At 42.5% G+C, this 25,193-nt stretch overlaps 1 protein-coding gene across 2 annotated transcripts; it reads right to left on the bottom strand.

Moving 5' to 3' along the window:
• Positions 1–3,410: 3,410 nt before the first annotated feature.
• On the bottom strand, positions 3,411–24,096 carry rnf185 (ring finger protein 185). 2 transcript variants are annotated; one of them, XM_078421438.1, is made up of 6 exons: positions 23,774–24,096; positions 22,715–22,733; positions 20,700–20,812; positions 14,751–14,805; positions 8,460–8,577; positions 3,411–5,120 (listed from the first exon to the last, which is right to left on the bottom strand). In XM_078421438.1, exons 1-6 carry the CDS (start codon positions 23,947–23,949, stop codon positions 5,026–5,028), a joined length of 576 nt encoding a protein of 191 aa, XP_078277564.1. In that variant the 5' UTR covers positions 23,950–24,096; the 3' UTR covers positions 3,411–5,025. The 2 variants fall into 2 exon arrangements, with proteins under 2 accessions (XP_078277564.1, XP_078277563.1); XM_078421437.1 differs by having other exon boundaries at positions 3,413–5,123; positions 23,774–24,079.
• Positions 24,097–25,193: the final 1,097 nt, after the last annotated feature.

Here is a 25,193-nt window from a genome sequence, read left to right as displayed (position 1 = left end):
GAATCAGTATGGATAGAAATGAGAAATTGTAAGGGTAAAAAGACCCTAATGGGAGTTATCTATAGGCCCCCAAACAGTAACCTCGACATAGGGTGCAAGTTGAATCAGGAGATAAAATTGGCGTGTCAAAAATGTAATGCTACGGTGGTTATGGGAGATTTCAACATGCAGGTAGACTGGGAAAATCAGGTTGGAAATGGACCCCAGGAAAGAGAGTTTGTAGAGTGCCTTCGAGATGGATTCTTAGAACAGCTTGTACTGGAGCCTACCAGGGAGAAGGCAATTCTGGATTTAGTGTTGTGTAATGATCCTGATCTGATAAGGGGACTAGAGGTAAAAGAGTCATTAGGAGGCAGTGATCACAACATGATAAGTTTTACTCTGCAAATGGAAAGGCAGAAGGGAAAATCGGAAGTGTCAGTATTACAGTATAGCAAAGGGGATTACAGAGGCATGAGGCAGGAGCTGGCCAAAATTGACTGGAAGGAGGCCCTAGCAGGGAAGACGGTAGAACAGCAATGGCAGGTATTCCTGGGAATAATGCAGAGGTTGCAGGATCAATTTATTCCAAAGAGGTGGAAAGACTACAAGGGAAGTCAGGGACAGCATAAAAATTAAGGAGAGGAAGTATAACATAGCAAAGAAGAGTGGGAAGACAGAGGATTGGGACTCTTTTAAAGAGCAACAAAAGTTAACTAAAAAGGCAATACGGGGAGAAAAGATGAGGTACGAGGGTAAACTAGCCAATAATATAAAGGAGGATAGCAAAAGTTTTTTTAGGTACGTGAAGAGGAAAAAAATAGTCAAGGCAAATGTGGGTCCCTTGAAGACAGAAGCAGGGGAATTTATTATGGGGAACAAAGAAATGGCAGACGAGTTAAACCGTTACTTTGGATCTGTCTTCACTGAGGAAGATACACACAATCTCCCAAATGTTCTAGGGGCCGGAGAACCTAGGGTGATGGAGGAACTGAAGGAAATCCACATTAGGCAGGAAATGGTTTTGGGTAGACTGATGGGACTGAAGGCTGATAAATCCCCAGGGCCTGATGGTCTGCAACCCAGGGTACTTAAGGAGGTGGCTCTAGAAATAGTGGAAGCATTGGAGATCATTTTTCAATGTTCTATAGATTCAGGATCAGTTCCTGTGGATTGGAGGATAGCAAATGTTATCCCACTTTTTAAGAAAGGAGGGAGAGAGAAAACGGGTAATTATAGACCAGTTAGTCTGACATCAGTGGTGGGGAAGATGCTGGAGTCAATTATAAAAGACAAAATTGCTGAGCATTTGGATAGCAGTAACAGGATCATTCCGAGTCAGCATGGATTTACGAAGGGGAAATCATGCTTGACAAATCTACTGGAATTTTTTGAGGATGTAACTAGGAAAATTGACAGGGGAGAGTCAGTGGATGTGGTGTACCTCGACTTTCAGAAAGCCTTCGACAAGGTCCCACATAGGAGATTAGTGGGCAAAATTAGGGCACATGGTATTGGGGGTAGGGTACTGACATGGATAGAAAATTGGTTGACAGACAGAAAGCAAAGAGTGGGGATAAATGGGAATGGCAGGCAGTGACCAGTGGGGTACCGCAAGGTTCGGTGCTGGGACCCCAGCTATTTACGATATACATTAATGACTTGGACGAAGGGATTAAAAGTACCATTAGCAAATTTGCAGATGATACTAAGCTGGGGGGTAGTGTGAATTGTGAGGAAGATGCAATAAGGCTGCAGGGTGACTTGGACAGGTTGTGTGAGTGGGCGGATACATGGCAGATGCAGTTTAATGTAGATAAGTGTGAGGTTATTCACTTTGGAAGTAAGAATAGAAAGGCAGATTATTATCTGAATGGTGTCAAGTTAGGAGGAGGGGGAGTTCAATGAGATCTGGGTGTCCTTGTGCATCAGTCAATGAAAGGAAGCATGCAGGTACAGCAGGCAGTGAAGAAAGCCAATGGAATGTTGGCTTTCATAACAAGAGGAGTTGAGTATAGGAGCAAAGAGGTCCTTCTACAGTTGTACCGGGCCCTGGTGAGACCGCACCTGGAGTACTGTGTGCAGTTTTGGTCTCCAAATTTGAGGAAGGATATTCTTGCTATGGAGGGCGTGCAGCGTAAGTTCACTAGGTTAATTCCCGGAATGGCGGGACTGTCGTATGTTGAAAGGCTGGAGCGATTGGGCTTGTATACACTGGAATTTAGAAGGATGAGGGGGGATCTTATTGAAACATATAAGATAATTAGGGGATTGGACACATTAGAGGCAGGAAACATGTTCCCAATGTTGGGGGAGTCCAGAACAAGGGGCCACAGTTTAAGAATAAGGGGTAGGCCATTTAGAACGGAGATGAGGAAGAACTTTTTCAGTCAGAGAGTGGTGAAGGTGTGGAATTCTCTGCCTCAGAAGGCAGTGGAGGCCAGTTCGTTGGATGCTTTCAAGAGAGAGCTGGATAGAGCTCTTAAGGATAGCGGAGTGAGGGGTATGGGGAGAAGGCAGGAACGGGGTACTGATTGAGAGTGATCAGCCATGATCGCATTGAATGGCGGTGCTGGCTCGAAGGGCTGAATGGCCTACTCCTGCACCTATTGTCTATTGTCTATTAATTCAGTGTCTAAAATGTAAGATTAGAAACAATTAAATATTAAAGCAATTAAATCCATTGGACCCACTAAATTAAGATGTAAATTCCTGGAACTTGCCTCTCTCCGTTGCAGCTGCAACTCCCTGTAGAAGTGCCCATGCTCAGATTTTGCAGTGTGACTGTAGGAACGTGGGAGATTGCCGTACTCCGTGACTGGACCACGAGGAGATCATCGCTGTACAGAGGACAATCAGTAAGTCAGGGCTGCACACAATGGTGCCAACATTCCAGACTTACGGGAGAACCTTTGCCACTTAAGATAGGCTGAAGGGCATGAATGGACTTCTCATCCAACAACCAGCATTTTAGTGGAGCCTCCTGCTCCTGGATTGAAGCGCCAGCCTGGATTTGTATTACCATTGGGTCACACACAGTACGGGAATGGGCCCAATTGTCCCCACTTCCATCAATCTAACGCTAACTTTATTCTCCCCACATTCCCATCAACTCTCCCCTGGTTCTGCTACTCACGCACACATTAGGGACAATTTACTGCGGCCAATCAAACTAGCAACCCACATGTTTGGGGGAAACCCTGCTGGTCACAGAGAATGTGCAAACTCTACACAGACAGCACCCGAGCTTAGGATTGAACCTAGGTCTCTGGAACTGCAAGTTGGCAGTCTTACCTGCTGTGCCACACAGCTGCCCAAGTTGTGTGCTGGACTCTGAAGTGGGGTTGAATGTAATAGGTTCTGCCTCAGAGGCCACAACCAGGTGATTCAAGCACTTTAAAGTGTAATTCCAGAACTTCGACAAGCTCCACCCTTTATTGCCAATGAAAGTTTTCAGTGTATAAAATGGTCTGATTTTTCCATTAATCAGGATAAAGAAATGATGATAGGTCATCAGTTGATCAATGTTCAATATTTATTTGACATCTGATACAAAGTCAGAAACAGGATATTAAATTAGAAATACATTTTGATACTTTAATTGCCACCCATATTCAGTTCACGCTGATACTCTCTCCATCAGGGCATGGGCAATCCCAATCACGTCCAGAAGCTCCACTAACTTGCTGAACTGAAGGACAGAACCATCGCCCCAGCCTCCCCACAATGGAGGCAGCTCCATCCTCACCCATCTGCAACTCATTTCTTCTACACCATCACCATGGGTGAATCAGGTTCCAAGGATGGCCACATCTGCTATGACCAACATCATTCTGCAGTCTAGTACATCTGGTTTCAACCCCAGTGGGGATTCCGATCAAACACGGTCGCCTGGACTGAATGTACCCCATTAAAAAACTGTCTGCGTTCTCAAGATTCCAGTTGGGGCTGCAGCCTTGCTCCTCCTGCTCAGACTTAAATTTCGGGGGTTGGCCAAATAAACTTGCTATTTTTACCCAGTCCAGTCCACTTGCACTTCTAGACACACCAATGTGAGCAAGACTTAACTGCTCTCCGAAACATCTACCACATGTCATGGGCAGTCAGGAATGGACAATAATTACCATCAGGGTCTAGGTCCCCTGAACAATTAATAAAAAGAAATCCATCGATGCAGCCACCTGAGTAACCATCTGTCACTGAGAAACCCGTTCAATATAAGCATGAGCAGGGATGGGGAGAACAGGATACTTGACGGACAAGCAACTTTGCAGATGAAAGACTACAAATCCCCTTTGCCAGTGATTAACAGGGAGAAATTGGAACTCTGCAAAGAGGGAATTTCAATTATTTCAATTATATCAAAGATTTTCACAAAAATGTATTGAATTGTGGTTAATAATATGATGGGTGACATGGCAGTCAATTCATGTACAGTGAGATTCCCATAAGCAATGATCAATACATACCAATGTTTTTCACTGAGTTCCCAGTCCTCCTTTAAATTGTATTGTAGGAATTTCTTTATTCATTGAGCAGGCAGATAGGCTCTCAACAATGGGTTGCACTGCATGTTCAGGTCCTTGAATGGTGTTTATACATTTGCCTTCATCAAATGGTGATATCAACCAAACTCTAATACGTGCTGCTACCATCAGTCTTAAATCTCTCAGCTGTTTCATTTCAAGCGCCTGTTCTTCTGCTAAGAAACTGGTACTTTGGCCCTTTTCAAAATGACAGTGCAGCAGTGATTGAATTAAGATACAGACCTCCAAAAACTTTCAGTGAAGTGAGCAGGCACACCACTCAACCGTACTGAAATGGACACTGCCACGGAATTACAGTCCAAGAAAAAGGAGCCTTTTAATCACATTCACAGTCCATCAAAGGTTATCCCTTTAGAAGCTGATTTTAGTTACTTATTAGATCTGATTTTTGTACCTGATAGGTATCCCAAGGTAGAAAAACACAGAAACCTGGGATAGTTCATTGCCACATTTCAGACCAGGTACAGGAGTCGGGTTAAGGATCGCTGCCATTTTGTCCTTAGGCAATTAGGAGCCAAAACATAATCACAAGAGCCACAAAGAGGAAAAGGCGAGACAGGAATTGTTCATCCACATACTGCGGTGTTCCAGGGACTGCTGCGGACAAGAGGAGAAACACACTGAGAACCCACCAACTAGAAATCATTAAATACAGATAGACCCCCAAGATGGCAGCTTTCATTGGGTACTTTACGGGCAATTAATCAGTCCTAAGTATGGTCACTGCTTTCACATGGCTTATGGGATTGGTTAGTCTTTTAGAGATACAGCCTGGAAACAGACCTTTCGGCCCACCGAGTCGGCGCCGACTAGCAATAACCCTGTACACTAGCACTATCCTACACATGAGGGACAAACGTGAAAGCATGCACACAGCGAGTCCAAGATGGAGCATACGTGTAGCACAATGTGGTTGGCTCAGATAAAACGGAAGCAAAAAGCTGAAGATAAAGCTTCACAAGGCTAATCCTTAGGAATGGCTAGTATTCATGATTATTTGTGTGCTTGCGGTTCAAGATAATAAAGCTTATTGCCTTTGGAGTTCTCAAAGGAGCAAACTCAATGGAGAAAATCCAAAGCGCAAAAGAATGCAGTGGAAATGTCTATCCTGATGAAAAGTTGTAAGACTATATGAAAAGGCTTTTGAGGTGAGGTGAGGCATGTAACTAGTGGAGTGGATAAGGGAGAACCAGTCGATGTGTTATATCTGGACTTTCAGAAGGCCTTCGACAAGGTCCCACATAGGAGATTGGTGTACAAACCTAAAGCACACGGTATTGAGGGTTCAGTGTTGAGGTGGATAGAAAATTGGTTGGCGGACAGGAAGCAAAGAGTAGGAATAAACGGGTCCTTTTCGGAATGGCAGGCAGTGACTAGTGGGGTACCGCAAGGCTCAGTGCTGGGACCCCAGTTATTTACAGTGTATATTAATGATTTGGACGAGGGAATTGAATGCAACATCTCTAAGTTTGCGGATGACACGAAGCTGGGTGGCAGTGTTAGCTGCGAGGAGGATGCTAGGAGGCTGCAGAGTGACTTGGATAGATTAGGCGAGTGGGCAAATGCATGGCAGATGCAATATAATGTGGATAAATGTGAGGTTATCCACTTTGGCGGCAAGAACAGGAAAGCAGAGTATTACCTGAATGGTGACCGATTGGGAGAAGGGGAGATGCAACGTGACCTGGGTGTCATGGTGCACCAGTCATTGAAAGCAAGCATGCAGGTGCAGCAGGCAGTGAAGAAAGCGAATGGTATGTTGGCATTCATAGCAAGAGGATTTGAGTTTAGGAGCAGGGAGGTTCTGCTGCAGTTGTACAGGGCCTTGGTGAGACCGCACCTGGAGTACTGTGTGCAGTTTTGGTCTACTAACCTGAGGAAAGACGTTCTTGCCAGAGAAGGTTCACCAGATTGATCCCTGGGATGGCGGGACTTACATATGAGGAAAGACTAGATAGACTGGGCTTGTACTCGCTGGAATTTAGAAGACTGAGGGGGGATCTTATAGAAACATATAAAATTCTTAAGGGGTTGGAGAGGCTAGATGCGGGAAGATTGTTCCCGATGTTGGGGGAGTCCAGAACCAGGGGTCACAGCTTAAGGATAAGGGGGAAGTCTTTTAGGACCGAGATGAGTCTGTGGAATTCTCTGCCACAGAAGGTAGTTGAGGCCAGTTCATTGGCTATATTTAAGAGGGAGTTAGATGTGGCCCTTTTTGCTAAAGGGATCAGGGGGTATGGAGAGAAGGCAGGTACAGGCTACTGAGCTGAATGATCAGCCATGATCATATTGAATGGTGGTGCAGGCTCAAAGGGCCGAATGGCCTACTCCTGCACCTATTTTCTATGTTTCTATGTTTCTATGTAGTCAAAGGATTTGCGTAAAGACCATGACCGAGAAGCGCTGAGTAAGGTCTGTGACATTCTTCGCACTAATACAAGCGGTTTCTCTGACGTCATAATCTGGCCAAGCTTACAAACCGTGCGAAGAAATGCTAAGTTAGACACCGAGCGAGATGGTGAGATTAACTAAATGCAAAGAATGCAACTAAGGGCATCAGATATAGCTGGGATAAACAGAAACATGGGAAAAATAATGACAGAATTATGTGGCCGCACAAGGATTACACGTTACAAGAAAACAATGGGTTAATGTGTTATATATTAATATAAAATAACTAGAACATGTTGATGTATCAGTACAACAACAGCAGGTCAGCAACACTAAAAATAGTCTAACTCAAGAGCTCACAAGAGCTAATCACCTTACACTGATCAAAGCCAAGACCATGTGCACACAGCTCTTCTTGACAGATCCTCTCGAGTAACAGTCTGTAGCAGAAAGCGTGTTCACTATACATGACAGGTACACTATTTAAACAAAGAGCATTAAATAAATGGCTTGTTCTATTTTGAGTCTGTTTAAAGAAACCTCACTTCCCCCTCTTCCTCCTCCCCCCCCTCACACCCTCTCGTTAGCATGTCTTCCCAAGCCACATTATGGGCTTCACTCTTCCTGTGATCGTCTGTTGCCGGCCCTGTTATGTTCTGGCCTTCTCTTTCTTTCAGTCCCAAAACGTCACCTATTCCTTTTCTCCAGAGATACTGCCTGACGCGCAGAGTTACTCCAGCATTGTGTGTCGATCTAAAGAAACCTTGATGGGGGTTATCTTGTGCAAATGGGCTGAATCATGCTGTTGACTAGCTGGTGGTTCTGAAGATATGCTGTGTGTAGATCAGCTTGCCCCTGACGTCCACACCTGCATCTGCAATGTAAAGACCAAGGCCGAGCTTGAGGTCAGATGAAGAGTCTTAGTCTTCAGCTTTTTTCTTTGGAGTGTAGGAGGCCCAGGAGTGTACAATTATTGAATATTATAATATGTAATATTATTGAGGTGTACAAGATCATGAGCAGCATGGATAAAGTGAATGCTCACAGTCTTTTTTTTCCCCAAGATAGAGGTTTCTAAAACTAGATGGCATAGGCTTAAGGTGAGAGGGGAGAGATTCAAGTTGATGCACCAAATGCAGGAAAAAGGGGCTGGCCCAGTAATACCAACTTGGTTGGCTGGTCAAGGTGGGTTTCTGTGCTGTACAGCTCTATGACAAAGTAGTTGACATTAGTTATTTCAGTGGAGGATGTGAATGTCATCACAATGCTGGGTTAGGACTCCAAGAACCCCTCTGAACTCTGCCATTACACTGCTCTAAATCTTGCTTTGAGAGCTGTAAACTGAATAAGCTGCCTGCCCATCTCCCAGCTTCACAATCACTTCCAGAACATCTGCCACAGCTAGCGAGTGGTATGCTTTAATGTGCAGAGGCAAATGTGAACAGAGACCTAAGCATATAACTCTAACAGAGAGCTGAGCATTTGCCTACTAAGCAGTAAGCATGTAGGAGGGGTGGAGAACAGTCGTTTTAAATCACGTACCTGGAAGCGGACGGCCGTCATTAATGTTGAATGCTGTGGCAAAAATCCCAAATGGAAACGCACCAATCCCAAAAGACATCTGGAATCCTCCGTCTCCAAACCCAAAACCTTGGAAACCCTGAAATGGGATGATGACATAGTGATCCAACACAAAACCAATACAAGCACAAACATGGTCCAGACCACCTCTTAGTGACTAAACGGAAACCCACAGCACTTCCAAAAATGAAGGAACCAAAGGCAATGTGGACAGGGAGGTGGTTAATTGGTCACTAACAGTGAGCTGGGATACGAAGGACAAACTCCCAACGGCAGCAACTGATACTGAGGCTCTGTAGGTGCAGTGTAGCTATCAATGACAAATTAAGAAATGAAGACAGAGCTGCATAAGTTGTATGTTTACAGTACTGAACCAGTCATAGTAAATAATGTAAACCAACAGAGAGCCTTCAGCCATGTCTCAGTCACAAGGGTTACAGTACGAGTCCCACTCTAAAGATGCATGCACAAAAATCTAGGGCTGTTGCAAGAAATTATGCTTCAGGTGATTTGTTAATTAATATTGTTCTCCAAGGAGGATGCTAACAAGCACACATTACTTTGAAAAGCTGTAGAGTTAGCATACCCGGTGCCCTACTCAGTAGTTATTCCAACATCACCAAAGCAGATGAGCTCTTTGTGAAAACCTGCTGTGTGAACTGCCTCAGTGTTTCCTGCATCTCAAATGCGACACTCATTCTAAAAGGAAAATGAGTGCAGAGGCTTTGGATTTTCTTAAGACAGAGGAAGTTGGATACTTGATATGTAAGAGGATGAAAGGTGGAAGATATTACAGTGTTGGTCGAAACTCACATGCACTTTGAGATGCCATCTCCATGGCCAAGGCTGTTTTGCCAAATCAAAGGTAAGGGCTGGTGTGTTCAGTAATTTTGATTGGATTCGCTCTTCCAGCAATCCACATACAAATCTATCACACTAAACTCAATTCAGAAATGTCCCCAAACTGGAGTGTAGAGACAACTTCATCAATGTGATAATGTACTCACTCACAGGCTCATCAGACTTCTGTTTTATTGTGTGAAATTTGTAACTTTCTGCAATCTCTATGGGCTTAGGGTTGAAGTGAGCATCAACAACAGTCTCAAATGAAATATTTTTTGTTTTCTCTGGGGCTAGGATTTTGGTGCGAGATACATAAATCTCAGAACCAATTTCAATGAATAGAAAGGCCTTTTTGCGTTCCGATTGCCTTGTTTTGTGCTCTTACCTGCACTTGATCACCTCTGCCCTCAGTTTCTTCAGCTTCAATAATATTAATTGCGCTAAAAAACATTTTAATTCGCTCACAGTACGAAATAAAGGTTTTACGGTTCTTGTCGAAAATCCCTAGTCGGCCGATGTATCTCATGGACGCCATTTTGCCACATAGACACAACACAAAGATAACCTGACAATCTCTAGAGCTGCTGTTTTACACTACACTGCATAGAAGGATCTGCAGTCTATTGTGTCCAGTTCAGAAACACTTGCTTCACAACTCCGCATTTGGCGTTTAAAATGTTAAACTATACTGCATATTGCTAAAACAGTCCTGCACTGAATTTAAAGGTTGAGTTCACAAATTCGATCGGTTCCTCGTCGCCATGTGTAAGATATGCAAGTAGTGACAAGTAGACAGAAACAAAGACAGGTTTCAGTCGAGCATTTGCCAGTGTGGGTCTTCTTTATTTTACAAAAGTACACTGCGTATACTCACACACATATTCATGAGACTGATAAGATATGAATATATCACATGATTCAAATCACACCACCTGATACTCAGTTCTTAAAGAAACAGTTACCATTATATACACTACATGGTAGTGCAACCACCTACATGGTGGCTGCCGTGGTAGACAGATGCAAGGTTACAATGAAATCAGCCATGACCTTATAGGACAGCAGTCATACTGGGTTGAACCCTGTTCCTACTCTGTTACCTGTAAAGTACTTGGGACAGGTACTATATACAAAGTGAAGTCTGCCTTTGTTTCCTTTCAAAGGGACTTTGATAGATGAAGATATTGCATGGTAAGTTCCAAAATGTAGACCCAGCAACACATGTCCCAAGTCCAGAGAGGATGGAAAGGGACCTGCAAATGCCGGTGCTCTCATGTGCATGTTGCCCATGTCCTGGTTTAGGAGACGTTTTTGGGAGTACCCCAGGAGAGCGATTCAAGTGCATTTGTAGATGATATACACTGTAGACAGCAGGGGAGGCAACAAATAATGAAGCTGCCACATGCGGTGCCAACCAAAGAGGCTGCTTTGTCGTAGCTAGTGCTGGCTTGTTTGGTGGTACATTCATCCAGGTAACTGTGGAGTATGCCAGGCACTTCTGATTTGTGGGTGGAGAGGCCCCAAGGAGTCAGGAGAAAGAGATATTAATCCTCCACGTCTCCTCCAATCCTGTCTACATGGGAGAAAGCAAGTGGAACATGAACACAACAAGCGGTAGTTGGATCAAAAGGTATTTAACATGTCCAGATTAAAAATAGTATTCTGTATAGGCCTGTTTCTCCTCCATTCTTTCAATTGGTACGTGCACAAGACAGATGATAAATCAAGGCAGTTAGATGGAGGTCAGAGCAGTCATGATCTAATTCACTGGTAAATTATCTGATTAACTGAATAAACTGGACAGACTGGAAAAGCTGGGTGGTTCTTACAGCAAAGAAGATTACAAAGAGATATGATAAAGGTTCATGTAAGGGGACATTTGAAGTTATTGAAAAGGACAACTTTGTAATGCAGTGCGGCAAGAGGAGTAATGATAATCAGAGTGAGACAGAGAGGGGCAAAACGTATAAACTTAAGTGTGAAAATGCAAATAGAGAAGGGAGAAGGCGGTAAAATGAAAAGCTCAGCAATGTGCAAAGCAACTAAACCAAATAAATTGACGACACTCTGAGATGACACTATTAGGAATAAACAATTTGTCAGTCATTATCAAAAGCGGTTGTACGGTGAGCATGGCTCGGAACTGAATATACCTGGGCACTTCATATTTTGGAAGGTGGTGGATCTCAGTGAGAGAAGGTCTTTATTCAGAAGTTCATGACGTAGATTCAGTTTTGATAGAGAATAAATAAATGGAAGTTATCAAAGGGGGCCAGTTAGTAGACATGTGATAGTATTTGCCTTCGTCAAGCTGCATTTAGGCTCATAATAAAGATACTATAACAATCTTGGGCAACAAAAGTATTCAATAAGATTGGCACAGATATCCCTGAGGATGCACATGGGACAGATACAGGCAACGTGTTTGGATCCTAGTAGCTTCCCCGCTGCTCCTCCACCAAACAATGGGTTAGTTCACATGTGGGCATGTGCAATGAGACAGGATAAATTAATGATCACATGCTAAAGGATCCTCTGGATAAGATTGTAGAGTATCAGCACATTTAGTTTGAGATTGAAAAATTTAGGTCAAATAGTGTCTTGATGGTAAGAGGATAGAGGTGGTTAAAGCAGACTGGATATTTCAGTGTGGCACTTTGAGGCCAAATATAAGAGTAAGAGGAAGAGTTCATGGCAGGACCCTTGACAGCATTGATGTACAGGGGGATCTCGGGATACAAGTCCATAGCTCCTGGAAAGTAGAAAAACAAGTAGACAAAGTGGTAAAGAAGACATATGAATATGCTTGCCTGCATCAGATGAGGCATGATGTACAAATGTGAGGAGGTCATGGTGCAGCACTGTAAAGCTTTGGTTTGGCCGCATTTGGAATGTTGTATGCTGTTCTGGCTCCCATTTCAGATAGGATATGGAGGCTTTGGAGAGGATAAAGTTTACACTGTCTGGATTAGAGGGTATTAGCTATAAAGACGTTAGACAAATTTAAATTGTTTTCTCCGGAGCTTTGGGGACTGAAGGGAAACCTGATCAAAGATTCTAAAATTATGAGAGGTATAGATAGGGTCGACAGTCAAAAGCTCTTTCCCCCAGAGTGAAAATATCAAATACTGGAGACCATAACTTCAAGGTGAGAAGGACAAAGTTTAAAGGAGATGTGCAGCACGTTTTTCTTAAAGCACAGAGTGGTGGGTGCCTGGGATGTGCTGCCAGGTGTGTGGTGGAAGCAGATGTGACAGTGGCGTTTACGAGGCTTTTAGATAGGCACATGGAAACGCAAAGAATGGATTGTTATCCGCTGACTTGGTAGCACACAACAAAAAAGCTTTTCACTGTACCTCGGTACACGTGGCAATAAACTAAACCAAACTATGGATCACGTGCAGACAGAGGGATTAGTTTAATTTGGCATCATGTTCGGCAAAGGCATTGTGGACCGAAGGATCCGTTCCTGTGCTGTACGGTTTGATCCGTGTTCATACAATAAAGGTATATTCCATTGAGAAACAAATGCTCCATGAGAAAGATTTGTGTGGCTGATTAAGGAAATGAAGAATGGTGTTAACAGAAAGAAAAGGCATCCAATTTTGTGATGGTTAGTGGTTAGCCAGATGAATGAGAAAATAGATATGGATAACTAAGAAAAATAAAGTAGAAAATAGATTATGAGCAAAAGCTAGCAAAAATAGACAGCAAGAGAAGTATACAAGTAGACAAAGTAAACATTAAGTTTTGTAGATCAGTTCATTTTTTAATGAAAGCCCCACCTAATAAAGTGTGCAATACCCCAAACCCCCTTTTAAATACCCAATGATATCACATAAGAGGCACCTTTAAGGGCACAGAGAAGTGCACAGACTGCAGCAGTTCTCAACTGGGGCAGTCAAATGGCCACGTATAATTTATTTGAACTATTTATAATCTATGTTAATAGTTTCAGTGAAGGGAATGAGTGCATTGCAGCTAGATTTGCAGAAAAGACAATGTTAGGCAGGGTAGCAAGTCATGAAGATGACACACAGCTTGTTAGCTAGGTTAAGTGAGCTGGCAAAAATTTGGCAGATGGAGAAGTATGCAGGAAAACATGAGGTCATCCACTTGGCACGAATAGAGAAGCAGAATATTGTACAAAGGGGCAGACTATGACATACTATTTTACAAAGGCTGGTTGTCAGTGTACATCAAACACTAAAAGTTAGCAAACAGTACAGGTGGTCATTCAGAAGACAAATAAAATGTAGCCTTTTAATGCAAGAGATAAAGTACAACCTTATGGAGGCTTGTTAAAACTGTACACGACACTGAGCAGACCACACTGAGAATAATGAATATAGTTTTGGCCTCCCCATTTAAGGGACATACTTGTATTGGAGGAACTTCATAAAAGGTTCACTTTTCCTGGGATTGTTTTTGAATCAAAGCAGTTTGGGCCTTAGCTCACTGGAAATTTGAAGAATAAGACATGACTTTATTGAAACATGTACAATTCCAAGGGGGCTTGGCAGGATAGATGCCAAACAAATTTCCTGTATTGAAGGAATTCTGAATTTAGAAAGAGGTTAACTATTTAAGACCAAGATAAGAAATTTCATCTCAGAGGATTGTGAATCACTGAAAGCTGAGGCAGGCAACTTTGTCTATAGGGGAATAAATGGTGATGAGGAAATGCAGTGTTAGATCAGCCATGATCTGATTAAATAGGGCAGCATGTTCTATTGTGGCAAAGAGCAATTCTTTTCAATAGCTTTAGCAAGGGCAGCCATAATCTTGTAACCCGTAGTAATTATCTTTCTTACATAAGATGCAGCATCTTACTCTGTATAAACTTCAGCACTAATTGCTCCGCGCCACCCTCGCGCACCCCATGTGGTCTATTTATGTTGCTGTTTTAACTAATGAAGTTAATTGTGCATGGAGAGAAAAGTCTTCAAGTAGATAAAAGTATAATATGAAAAATGGCAAACTAAATGATAAATGGTAGATATAGTATATAGTAAACCAAAAATCACCGGAAAGAGACCATTTCCTGAGATATAGGAAAAGAGCGTAGATGGGACATATTGGTCAGTGTGGGCAAGTTGGGTCGAAGGGCCTGTTTCCACACTGTATGTGAGTGGGGTGAATGGACTCAACAGGATTCCTTTTTGGAAGAGTTGGTGTGAACTCAACTGCTCCTTTCTTTGTTTTGCTATATTTCTGTAAATTTATTGACTGAATTCCCTCATTCTTATCTTCCTGTCCTTTTTTGTCCAGAACATATGGCGAAGAGCTCCAACCACTAACCTACTGCTGTTTCAAATCACTTGCCTAATCCCATAATTTCCACACATCATTTTTCACAGCTTCATTTATTTTGCACAGCCCTGAAAACAAAGGAAGTGCATCACTCACCCCTCTGCTCTCTGGCTCAGGCCTCTGTCCCTGTGGTCTTGGAGGAGTTTTCTCTCTGAAATGAAATGGTTGGCCATTACATTAAACTAAATCAGAGTACAAAAAATGGCTTTGTAATCCAGGTAATATAGCTCAAATCTAACAGTTACCATTTACTCCCTTTATTAAACAACAATACCATAATTACCTTTGACAATTTTATAACAGACTGGAAAGAATATTAAGAAAGGGAGGTAATAGTGTTCCAAAACAACATTCTTAACTTTCAAAATTTCAAAGAGTACAATCCATGCTTGTGCACTCTTTATGATTTAATCCTTGAAGTTCAGCAAAGATTTTGATAGACCTCTGCTGCACCCATTCTTGGACCCATATATTCTCCTCACTGTCTGTTGCCCAGAGTTGCTTTCCGTGTTCCCACAATGGCTTTGCATAGCTATAATGACTTTTCTTTGCCTTCCATCACAGTGAGGGTGTGCCTGGAGCAATCACTGTGATGGCTGTTTGTGTTCAAATTGTATCTGTGTGTCCTGTGCTTTTTGTTGTCTACTGCCGGACCCTGACGTGAGAGGACGCTGGCGCTGTTTGTTCGCCGTTCTCCGTCAGAATAGTTTGTCTGTTTGTTTTTATGTTATGACTGTTTTTGTAAAGCGCTTTGAGCACCTGGTAAAGCGCTATATAAAATAAATGCTTATTATTATTATTATAATGTAACTTCGATCCAACTGTATTATTGTACTAACTACAGCCCCCAGCATACCGCTGGTCATTTTTGTCACTGTTCATGGCATTGTAATGATGCACATTACAATGGAGTGACATCCACACAATTTTTAAAATCTTAAATCTAAAGAATCGTTTTTGAATAAAGAATATTTTGGTTAAAGCTAGGGGAGCACAATAATATCATCCTTTAATGCCTGGGAATAAAATGCATCAGATCGTAGGGATCTTTTGTAACATTATCTTCCTTCTTGCTGTATCACATTAACTTTACTGAACCCCGAGCAATGATTCAATTCTAGTGCTTCATGACACCCAGCAGTAGTTTACTCTGCAGTAAATAATAATAATAATAATAAACATTTATTTTTTATAGCGCTTTTCCAAGTGCTCAAAGGCGCTTTACAAAACAGTCAAGACATAAAAACAAACAGACGAACTGTCCTGACGGAGAAGCGGCGAACAAATAGCGCCAGCGTCCTCTCACGTCAGGGTCCGGCAGTAGACAATAAAGAACACAAGACACACAATTACAATTTTAACACAAACAGCCATCACAGTGATTGCTCCAGGCACACCCTCACTGTGATGGAAGGCAAAGAAAAGTCTTATCTCCTCCTCATTCTTCTGAGGTGCCATGAGGTGATCGAGGCTCCCGACTTTTGAAGCCCCCACCGGGCGTTGGAAAGTCCCAGGGCCGAGCCGAGCAGGCCGATGAAGGTCCTGAGCCCCCACCGGGCGATGGAAAGTGCCGCGGCCGAGCCACGCAGGGCGATGAAGGGCCTGCGAGCGGGTCGATCAAACCTCGCGCTTCGGGGCGGTCGAAGCTGAGAGACAGCACCAGGGAGAGAAGATGATTCTAGCTCAAATTATTAATGACCGACTGGTCAATAATTTTTGAATTTTGCATTTTCCCCAAGTTTATCACTTTTACTGTCTCATTACACGGAATTCCATCCTGACTAAATCTACCACTGTTCAAGAGCTTAAAAAGTGGAAAGATACAAAAGTATTGAAAGTGTAGGAGTTAAATTAACATGGAAATTAGGAACGAGAGGATATGACAAATTATTGGCAGATAATATAACAACTTCATTTATCAAATAAAATCCAGGGCAAGTGGATTACAAAAAAAAGGGGAGAACATGAGAAAACCTAAAATAAAAGTCAGAATGCTGGAAGCACTCAATACCCACTAGCTTCAGGAATTAATATTAAGCTTTATGAATTTCAGAATGCCTTCCTTTTACTTTCATAGAAGTGGCTACACATTTGTTTCAATTATTATGTTTTGATTTGTGTCTGTAAGATTTTGTTCACCTGCTAATTCTGCAGTAATTGTTACCTAACAACATAGGTCTAATGCAATCACAGGCATTCCCTCTTCTCCCAACCATCCAATTCTCTCAATTTTAAAATTGCTTTTTCCCCCTTTTTTTGTTGTTCCTACAAAGGGTCCTTGAGCCAAAATGTTGATTGTTTTTCTCCCCACTTGTGCAGTCTGACCCTCTGCATGCTTCCAGCATTCTCTGTTTAAATTTAGTAGCAGCCAGTTACTGGAATCCATACTAAGGCACCGATTAAACATGAACAGTTAGATTGGATTTGTTATGAGTAGAAGCTGTCTGATTAATTCAATTGAAGTTTAAGGGCATAACAATGAGGGTCAATGAGGGCAGCGAGCGTGATATATTCTAATTGCATTTTGAAAAGACCGCACGTAGCAGGTTGGATAAAAATGCCCAAAACGCCCAAAAGAAGTGACAGGTTGAATCCTAAACTGGCTCACTGTTGATGTGGTAGAGAATTTGATGTAGCATGTAATCATTTTTACCAAGGTGTTTGGAAAATTCCACATGGCAGATGGTTGAAGAAAGTACGAGTTCACAGGATCTAAGGGAAAATAGCAAATTGGATTTTGTTCAGGGGAACAAAATCTCACAGATACAAATTGAAACATAATAACTGAAGCATAATAATTGAAACTTAGTGGGAGAAAACACAGGCAATAGACAATGAGCATTCCATTGTCTGTGAAGGGCTCTATCATCATCTGTGATGCAGATAATCACATAATGTTGAGCTTATTTGTAACTCCTCAGAAAATAAAGCACAAATGCCTCCACAAACCAACAGAAGGAAAATATTCAAGCTTGGGTTGTCCTTTGGCATGAATATTACTCTTCTCAAGTACAATCAATAGCCACTTCGAAAAACAATGTCTAATCACCTACTTTGTGCAACCTTTTCTTCATCCCAAAGACACACTGATCAATACATTGACTACTCTAAAATTATTTTGAATACAAATCAATAAGTTTTCTGACCAAATCTGGCAGAGACATTGCAGGTTCGAGGCGACAAAAAGATATCCAATGGCTGTTTATTTGGGTACAAAAGTGGCAAAGGCTTTTCAATCTGGAGAAGTGCAAGTACAGTCTACCCTCGTAATTAGGGAACTCTCTGTAACAGATTTTGTGTATAGCGGACAAAATCTGTTGTAATCAAGGTGTCCGCTCATATCAGTCAGATCAGGCCTGGCGCTGGACGGTGCAATTTTTACAATCTCTTTCAGAAAACATTTAATTTTATATGGTTACAAATTCTCCAGGATTGAAACAACCTCATAAAATGAGATCTACAGTGTGTCTAATGGTTAACCTCCATCAGCTAAATATCAGAAATCCAGTCAGGAGGAATGAAGAGGTGCGGCAGATCAAGACCCTGGACCAGTGAATGTGTGGGAATCTGGGGAGGGGGTGAATAAAGATGGGCTGTAAGAATTCCCTCCTCAATGATCCTTCGCCCGAACATCCCATTCACGTTGGCAAACAATTAATATTTTGGGCTTGCTTCCAGTTTGATGAACCAGTTGGTTAATCGTCTTTTAATGTTAAAGTTGGTGGATAGCCTCTCTCCCCCGGAGTAAGGGGTGACAGGGAAACGCTGTTAATTCTTGGATCTGGGGGCTTGAGGAGTCAGGAGATTCGTCCATCTGTGCGTGGGGCAGCACAGCGAAGCAGCTGTTGGAGCCCCCGCCCCTCCCAAATTCCACCCTGACTTTGGATGCTGTGGTTTTCTCCCACATCACAAAGACACGCGTGTTTTAATGGCCTCTGTGTGTTGGGACTGCACACAAAAGTGGCATAATGTGGAAGTAGTGCGAACGGGTGATCAATGGTCGGAGCTCGATGTTTAAGCTCGATGGGCTTAAGGGCCTATTTCCGTGCTGTCTCTCTAAACTAAGCTAAATCTAAGAACACTACTGTATCAAAGTGAGCTTCTCCTGTTTCTGCCGTGAGCATCAGTTTTGATGATCAACCTTTCAAAACTACCCGAGATTACTCAGTTGTAGTGGACAATTGGCAATAATGGACCTCCCCCCCCCCCCCCCAAAAGGTCCATTATATTGAGGGGTATTTGTAAATGCTTTTTGGGAAGAGCAAATCATTCATAGAAATGCACAATAATTGCTTTAATACAAAGTGCCGAAGAACAGATGTATCGACAAATTCCTGAAGGAAGCAGGACAAGTGGATAACACGATTATGATGTCAGACAAAATACTTGCTTCAATTGGTCAAGGCACAGAATACAAGAGCAGGGTCATGCTAGAACCACATGTACTAGTAGTTAGGTCACAGTATGTACAGTTCTAATCACCATACTGAGGAAGGATACGATAGCACTAGAGAGTGTGCACAGGATATTTACAAGATTGACAAGGCTGGAGAACTATAGTTGGGGGAGACTATCGTGACAATTTTCTTTGGAACAAAGCTGAAGGGAGATGTAATTGAGTTGTGTACAACTGTGACAAGCACAGAAAAGACAAACAGAAAAGACCAATTCTCATTAAAAAATATTAGCAACCAGGAGACTGGCTCGAGTTAATCCATGGAAGAATTGGAAGTGAGTTGAGACAAGCATCAATACTGAGATGGTCAAGGGGAGCAGGTGAAGTGCTGGGCTGATCATCCAAGGCGTGATCAAATTGCAAGTGTTGTCTGCAGCTAGTCATAGGAGAAGTAAAAAACATCACCACACTTAAAAATATCCATGTTGAGCCTCTGAAATGCCAAGCTGGGGAAGTGGAATTAGCTGCCGATATTTGGCGAGCGGTGACGATCAGACCCTCCTGGCTACACCCACCCATGCCACAACACCACCCCTACACCAACCCTGTGACCGGCAGTTAGGTGAACCCGCGGCTGGATGCAGAAAGACCTGGTGGGCTACTGCCTGCCTGGAGAACCAAAGAGGTGGCTGGCAGTAGTAAGCAGCAGCCGCAAGTAGCAAGGCTGGCACGAAAGTGAACCAGGGTCGTACCTTCCACTCCCTTAGGGTCGGCTGTGGGAGGCACCCCCCGGGGCAGAAATATGGCTGGGCGAAGTGATATCGTTCCTTTGAATGATCCAGATGAACGCAAGGGCTGGAAGCCCTGCAGAAGCCTGGGGGTCGACCGAATGAGGCTTGTCACTCCTGACCCAGTGCACGGACCAACTTCGAAAATGGCGCCAAATCCGGCAACTCAAAAAAGAATTTGATTGTGTCTTGCACATCTGGCAATAAAGCACCATTTAACCATTGAAATCACCAAGGACGACGTCTGTGGAAATAGAAGCATTTTTTGGCCTATTTTGCTAACATTGCACGGTTTTATTTTAGATGTCCAACATCTGCAATGATCTTTTTTTGTTATTTTTGTTCAAATAAGAAAATGTCACTCAGAAAGTAAGTGGTGAAGGTACCTCGATAAAAAAAAAATTGTGTTCTACAGCCTACCCAAGTATAAGAAATGTAAGAAGGGTGGGACAGGATGAAGCAGGAGAAAGAGGGATAAATTAATGCATGATTTAAAGAGCCATACCACCACTGCAGATGGTCATGGGTGGGAGGTGGATGATCTAGAAACCTCCCAAGTTATGAAGTATTTTGCTTCAGCCACAATCAAATTATACGTGCTGTACAGCCCACTTCTCAAGTAACAATTAGAGTATTTACTAATGACTCGGAAATGCTACTGAGGTCAACTTTATTACTCAACTTAAAATTCGAGTTAAATATCATAACTAATCACCCACTCATTACCAGAGTTTTCCATGTTATCTGATTTCTACACAAAGACCACTATGAAGTGTAGGGAATGTGCAATTACCATCTTGCTGCAGCCACTAGTGCAGTTCCTCAATGAGAGACAAGTTGCAATGGCTTTGCTTTGCTCACCTGGGATCCTGCTGACAAGTGCTTCCTCGTCCATAAAGGGGAATGACTTTGTCTCGACTGATGCCTGCTTTGCAGACAGGGCAAACCTGTCGATTAGGTCTGGTCTCCAACCACTGTCAGAACACAAACATCACATGCTTTCTGTTAATGCTAATTTCAAGGCAAATTAAATAACCATAAATAATATAATTTAGAGTATGCTGTTAAAGCGAAATAGCAGCTGTTTTGCCAAAATACCATGGTTCCAATTTAAAGTCAGTTGTTGTGCATCCTGCAGCAAATGACTCACTCCCAACTCCCCAAAGCCTTCCTCACAGAGAACCAAAGGCGAGAGCGTATCTTCAGATAAAATGCTGTTTCAATTTTAAAATTCAATCAAATCTCCTTTGCAATATTAAAATTAAGTACCATTTATCTTTCAAATTACATGCTATATCTGAATGCCAAGTTTCTGCATTTTACCTGCAAGGGCAACAAGAGAGACTTGTATTGTTGTTGCATCATTAATGCAATCAAACGCCAAATGATGCCTCACTGGACCATCATCAAACATAACCTAACTCCAAGCCACATAAGGAGTTGTTAAGGAGAGTTGATGATGAAAAGCCTGACCACAGAAATAGATTTTAAGGAGCATCTTCAAATGCGAGGCAAGATGCAGAGTGTTTTAGGAGGAAAAATCCAAAGGGAGTTGAAAGTCAAGGGATTGGTGTCATCATTAAAATTGAAAATGTGCCACAGAAATGAATTGGTGGATCACAGAGACCTCAGAAAACGAAGAGATTTCACAAATAGTCTAATAAATTATAAGGAGATTTGAAAGCAAACATTTGATGTTTCATTCAATCTACAAGATCGAATTCAACAATTTCAGATAACCAGTCTTTCTGTTAGTGTAAAATTGGCCAGTTCTGCAAGATCATCCACTTATAACATTAATGTTTTTTTTCCTCTCTGAACAGATGTTACTTGACCCACTGAGTATTTCCACCAACTGCTGTGTTCTACGTTTCAGGTTTCCAGTTATGTTTGTTTGTTTTCTTCCTATCCTCAATTAGCTCTCTCTATTTACATATTCTCGAGAGATCAATTATGATTAACACCCAGGCTCTAGGTGATCTCATTAACATGTACCATTTAGCTTCTTTGGGTCACCACTCCATCACAGATGCTCATTTTTGTTCTTTCCAAACTTCTGTGACAAACCCATTTTTCCCAGTTCTGCCTTTCACTGCTATTTCTTTTATTTTTTGAGATCATGTAATGTTGCAAAAGCTAGCATTTATTACCCATTAAGTGCCCCAGAAGTTGGCCTGAGCACCTAAAATCAATGTAGCCCTTGGATGAAGGTAATCCACAGTATTGCTGGGGAGTTGCAGGATTTAGATCTTATGACTACAAAGTTTCACTGATATATTTCTTGATTAGGATGATTTGCAACTTTGAAGGGAACCTTCAAATGGGGAAGCTCCTTGGACCCGAAACCTTTCTTCTTCTTCTTCTTGGTAGTTCTCGGATTTGGGAAATGTTGTCGGAATAGCCTGAGTGAATAACCAGTTCATTTCTAGGTGGTACCCATGTGTACTGTGGCTGCAGAGTTAAGGGGAATTATCAATGTGGATGGGTGCCAAACCTGCAGGCTGCTTTGCCCTGAATGGTATTGAAATTCCTGACTGTAGCTGGAGCTGCAGACAAATGGAGAATATCCCACCTTGTTCTTGACTTGTGCCTTGTAGACAATGGGCCATCGACTGAAGGGAACCAACAAGATTGTCCTGACCTTCTCTAATAGATAACACCTCTAATAATGTTTAACCCTCCCCTAGATAAAGTGCTTGAATTTCTGCCACCCATTCCCTTCATTACTTCCACTGAGGCGGCTCAGTTCAACAGCCAGTGGGAGAATTTTAACATATGCATTCACTGGAACCGACAAGCAACTTAATGGCTAATCCACCCCAGCCTTCTCAATCCTTACAATTAGAGCAAAGAAAATGAAAATAACAGAAATATACCTGATGTAAACAAGGCCAGCTGCAGATATCCATGGGTTTCACCAAAAACAAAAATAAATTACAGGTTAGCATATTAGAAGCAGTACATGTCCCTTCAGCACCTCCCACAACCACCCTATGCCACCCCATCCAATCTACTCTGCTCTCCACCATCCATTACCCATTTTGTCTGTACTATTATTGTTTGTTGTGTGCTGGAGCAACTCAGTGGAAACAATGTGGAGGAGTTGTGGAAGGAATGTGGAAACAATGTGGAACAATATAATAAACAAAAAAGTTTATATATAACTTTTTGATTCATATATATATATATATATATATATATATATATATATATATATATATACACACAGGAATCAAAATATAGGAATCAAAAAGTTATATATAAACTTTTTTGTTTATTATATTGTTTACAGAGTACAATGTTTACATATCCTTTTGTGCTGCTGCAAGTAAGAATTTCATTGTTCTGTTTGGGACATATGACAATAAAACACTCCTGAGATCACTCAGGTCCACTCTTCCACATTGTTTCCACTGAGTTGCTCCAGCATTTTGTGTCTACCATTGTCCCCTGATCCACTTTTCACCCCATTCTCTTCCTTCACACTCACTCCTTCAGCACAGCTTAGCCTCCACCTTCGTTTCTCCTGCGCCAATCTTTCTCCTCACTTGCCATGCTCTCCTGCTCCTCAAAATCCCCACCCCTACACTTCAACTCTTGACCCATCCACCCTCACCTCCAGCTCCTCGCCCACTCTCCATCTTGTACTCCTCACTCACCCATCTTCCCTCATCTCCTGTACCCCACCATCCATTCCCTCATCTCCTGTTCCTCAAACACCTACACTCATCTCCTGCTCCCCAATCACCCACCCACACTCATCTCCAGATCCTCGCCAGAAAACCCCCCACAAAAGTGCTGGAGTAACAGAGGGTTAGGCAGTATCTCCGGAGAACCTTTCCCACAGATGTTGCCTGACCCTCTGCGTTACTCCAACGCTTTGTGTTTTGCTCAACATTCCAGCATATCCGCAGTTCCCTGTGTCTACTCCTCACCAGAAAAGGTGGCCGCAGAGACTGATCACCGCGTCCTTGGCCGTGTCCAAGCAGATGTTGCACTCGAACGTGCTGTCCTGGCTCGCGTTCTCCCCGGAGGTGCGGCCGGAGCCAGAGCCGGGACCGGGGCCGGAGCCTCTGTCCGCACCGGGCGCCGCCGAGCCCGAGCTCGCCATTTCCCCAACAGTAACACGCACACATCCGGCCCTTCACCGGAACGGACCGCGCCTTAGCAACCGCTCCGGGTGGGGACCGAGTCCGATCCCCGGACCAACAGGAGGCGAGGGAACGTTCCGGGATGAGACCGCCCGCAGATTAACGTCTGACCTTTTCCGTTCAATTTGCAGCGATTCGCGCATGGCCACTTGTTAATGCAAATACAAGCAGATCATTGTGTCCTCTGGCGTGCTCGCATGTATACACATTGGTTTTCACGACGTCTGGCTTTTATTTTCCAAATAGGAAAGTTAGCAGCACAATGCGCATTGCAAGTTCCCATAAACACCAAATTGCACATGAAAAGACATTCCCTTTGTGCTATTAAGGAGAAATATTGACAAGGATACTGGGTTAACAACGTCTTTCTCCTAAATAGTATGACTGAGGCACTTTTGCGCCCACCCAAGTTGTTCCCACCGAGATGAGTAGGCTCTCTACGCCATGTCAGTTGGCTCTATATTCCCTAACTCTTACTTATCTATTCTAATACTAAGAATAGATTAGATAAATTATTCCATTGGATACAAATGCTACATGCTGCACTTTGTCATTAAAGCTATTTCTACTTGCTGTAGGTTTTTTTTAAAACATAGTGTGTACAATACGTAGGTAGGCTCGATTGATTTGGGATGTTGACGACTTTTAGTGTTAGTCTATTGGGTCATTGAGCTATGAAAAGACAAGTTATTGATTATAGTTATTCCAAAATAAAATATCCACAGAACCAGGAAATGAGTAGCTGTAATTAAAATCAAATTTGGTTGGGATGTCAACAGAAGAGAATGCTTTCTTCAGGTAATGTGCTTGGAATATATCACCTTGTTTTATAGACAATCTGTAGCTACCCTTCCAGTCAATAAACAGTCGATGGAAGGGGATCCAGTGATCAAAACACTTTAATTAGAAGAATGGTGCATAGCATGCAACATCAATGAGCAATGAGATGCTTGTAACTCCCCCATGACCTAGGTTTGTACTTAACGAGAACAAATTAACAGCAACTTCAACTACATTTCAATGTCATATCTTAAAGGGTATGTTGTACCCTTTATCTGGGCACTCTGGACAGCTTGTCTGCTTTCATGTATAGTCTGTCCTCTGACTGGACAGCACATAAACAAAAGCCTTTTACTGTTCTTGTACATGTGCCAATAATAAACTAAACTAAAAAATGCGGTCCCTTGTTTAGGAGGGCATTCCT

The sequence above is a fragment of the Rhinoraja longicauda genome, chromosome 25 (genome assembly GCF_053455715.1).
Source record: "Rhinoraja longicauda isolate Sanriku21f chromosome 25, sRhiLon1.1, whole genome shotgun sequence".
Lineage (NCBI taxonomy): Eukaryota > Metazoa > Chordata > Chondrichthyes > Rajiformes > Arhynchobatidae > Rhinoraja > Rhinoraja longicauda.
The sequence above is the reverse complement of the archived record's forward strand: the minus strand, read 5'-3'. Positions and strand labels throughout refer to the sequence as shown.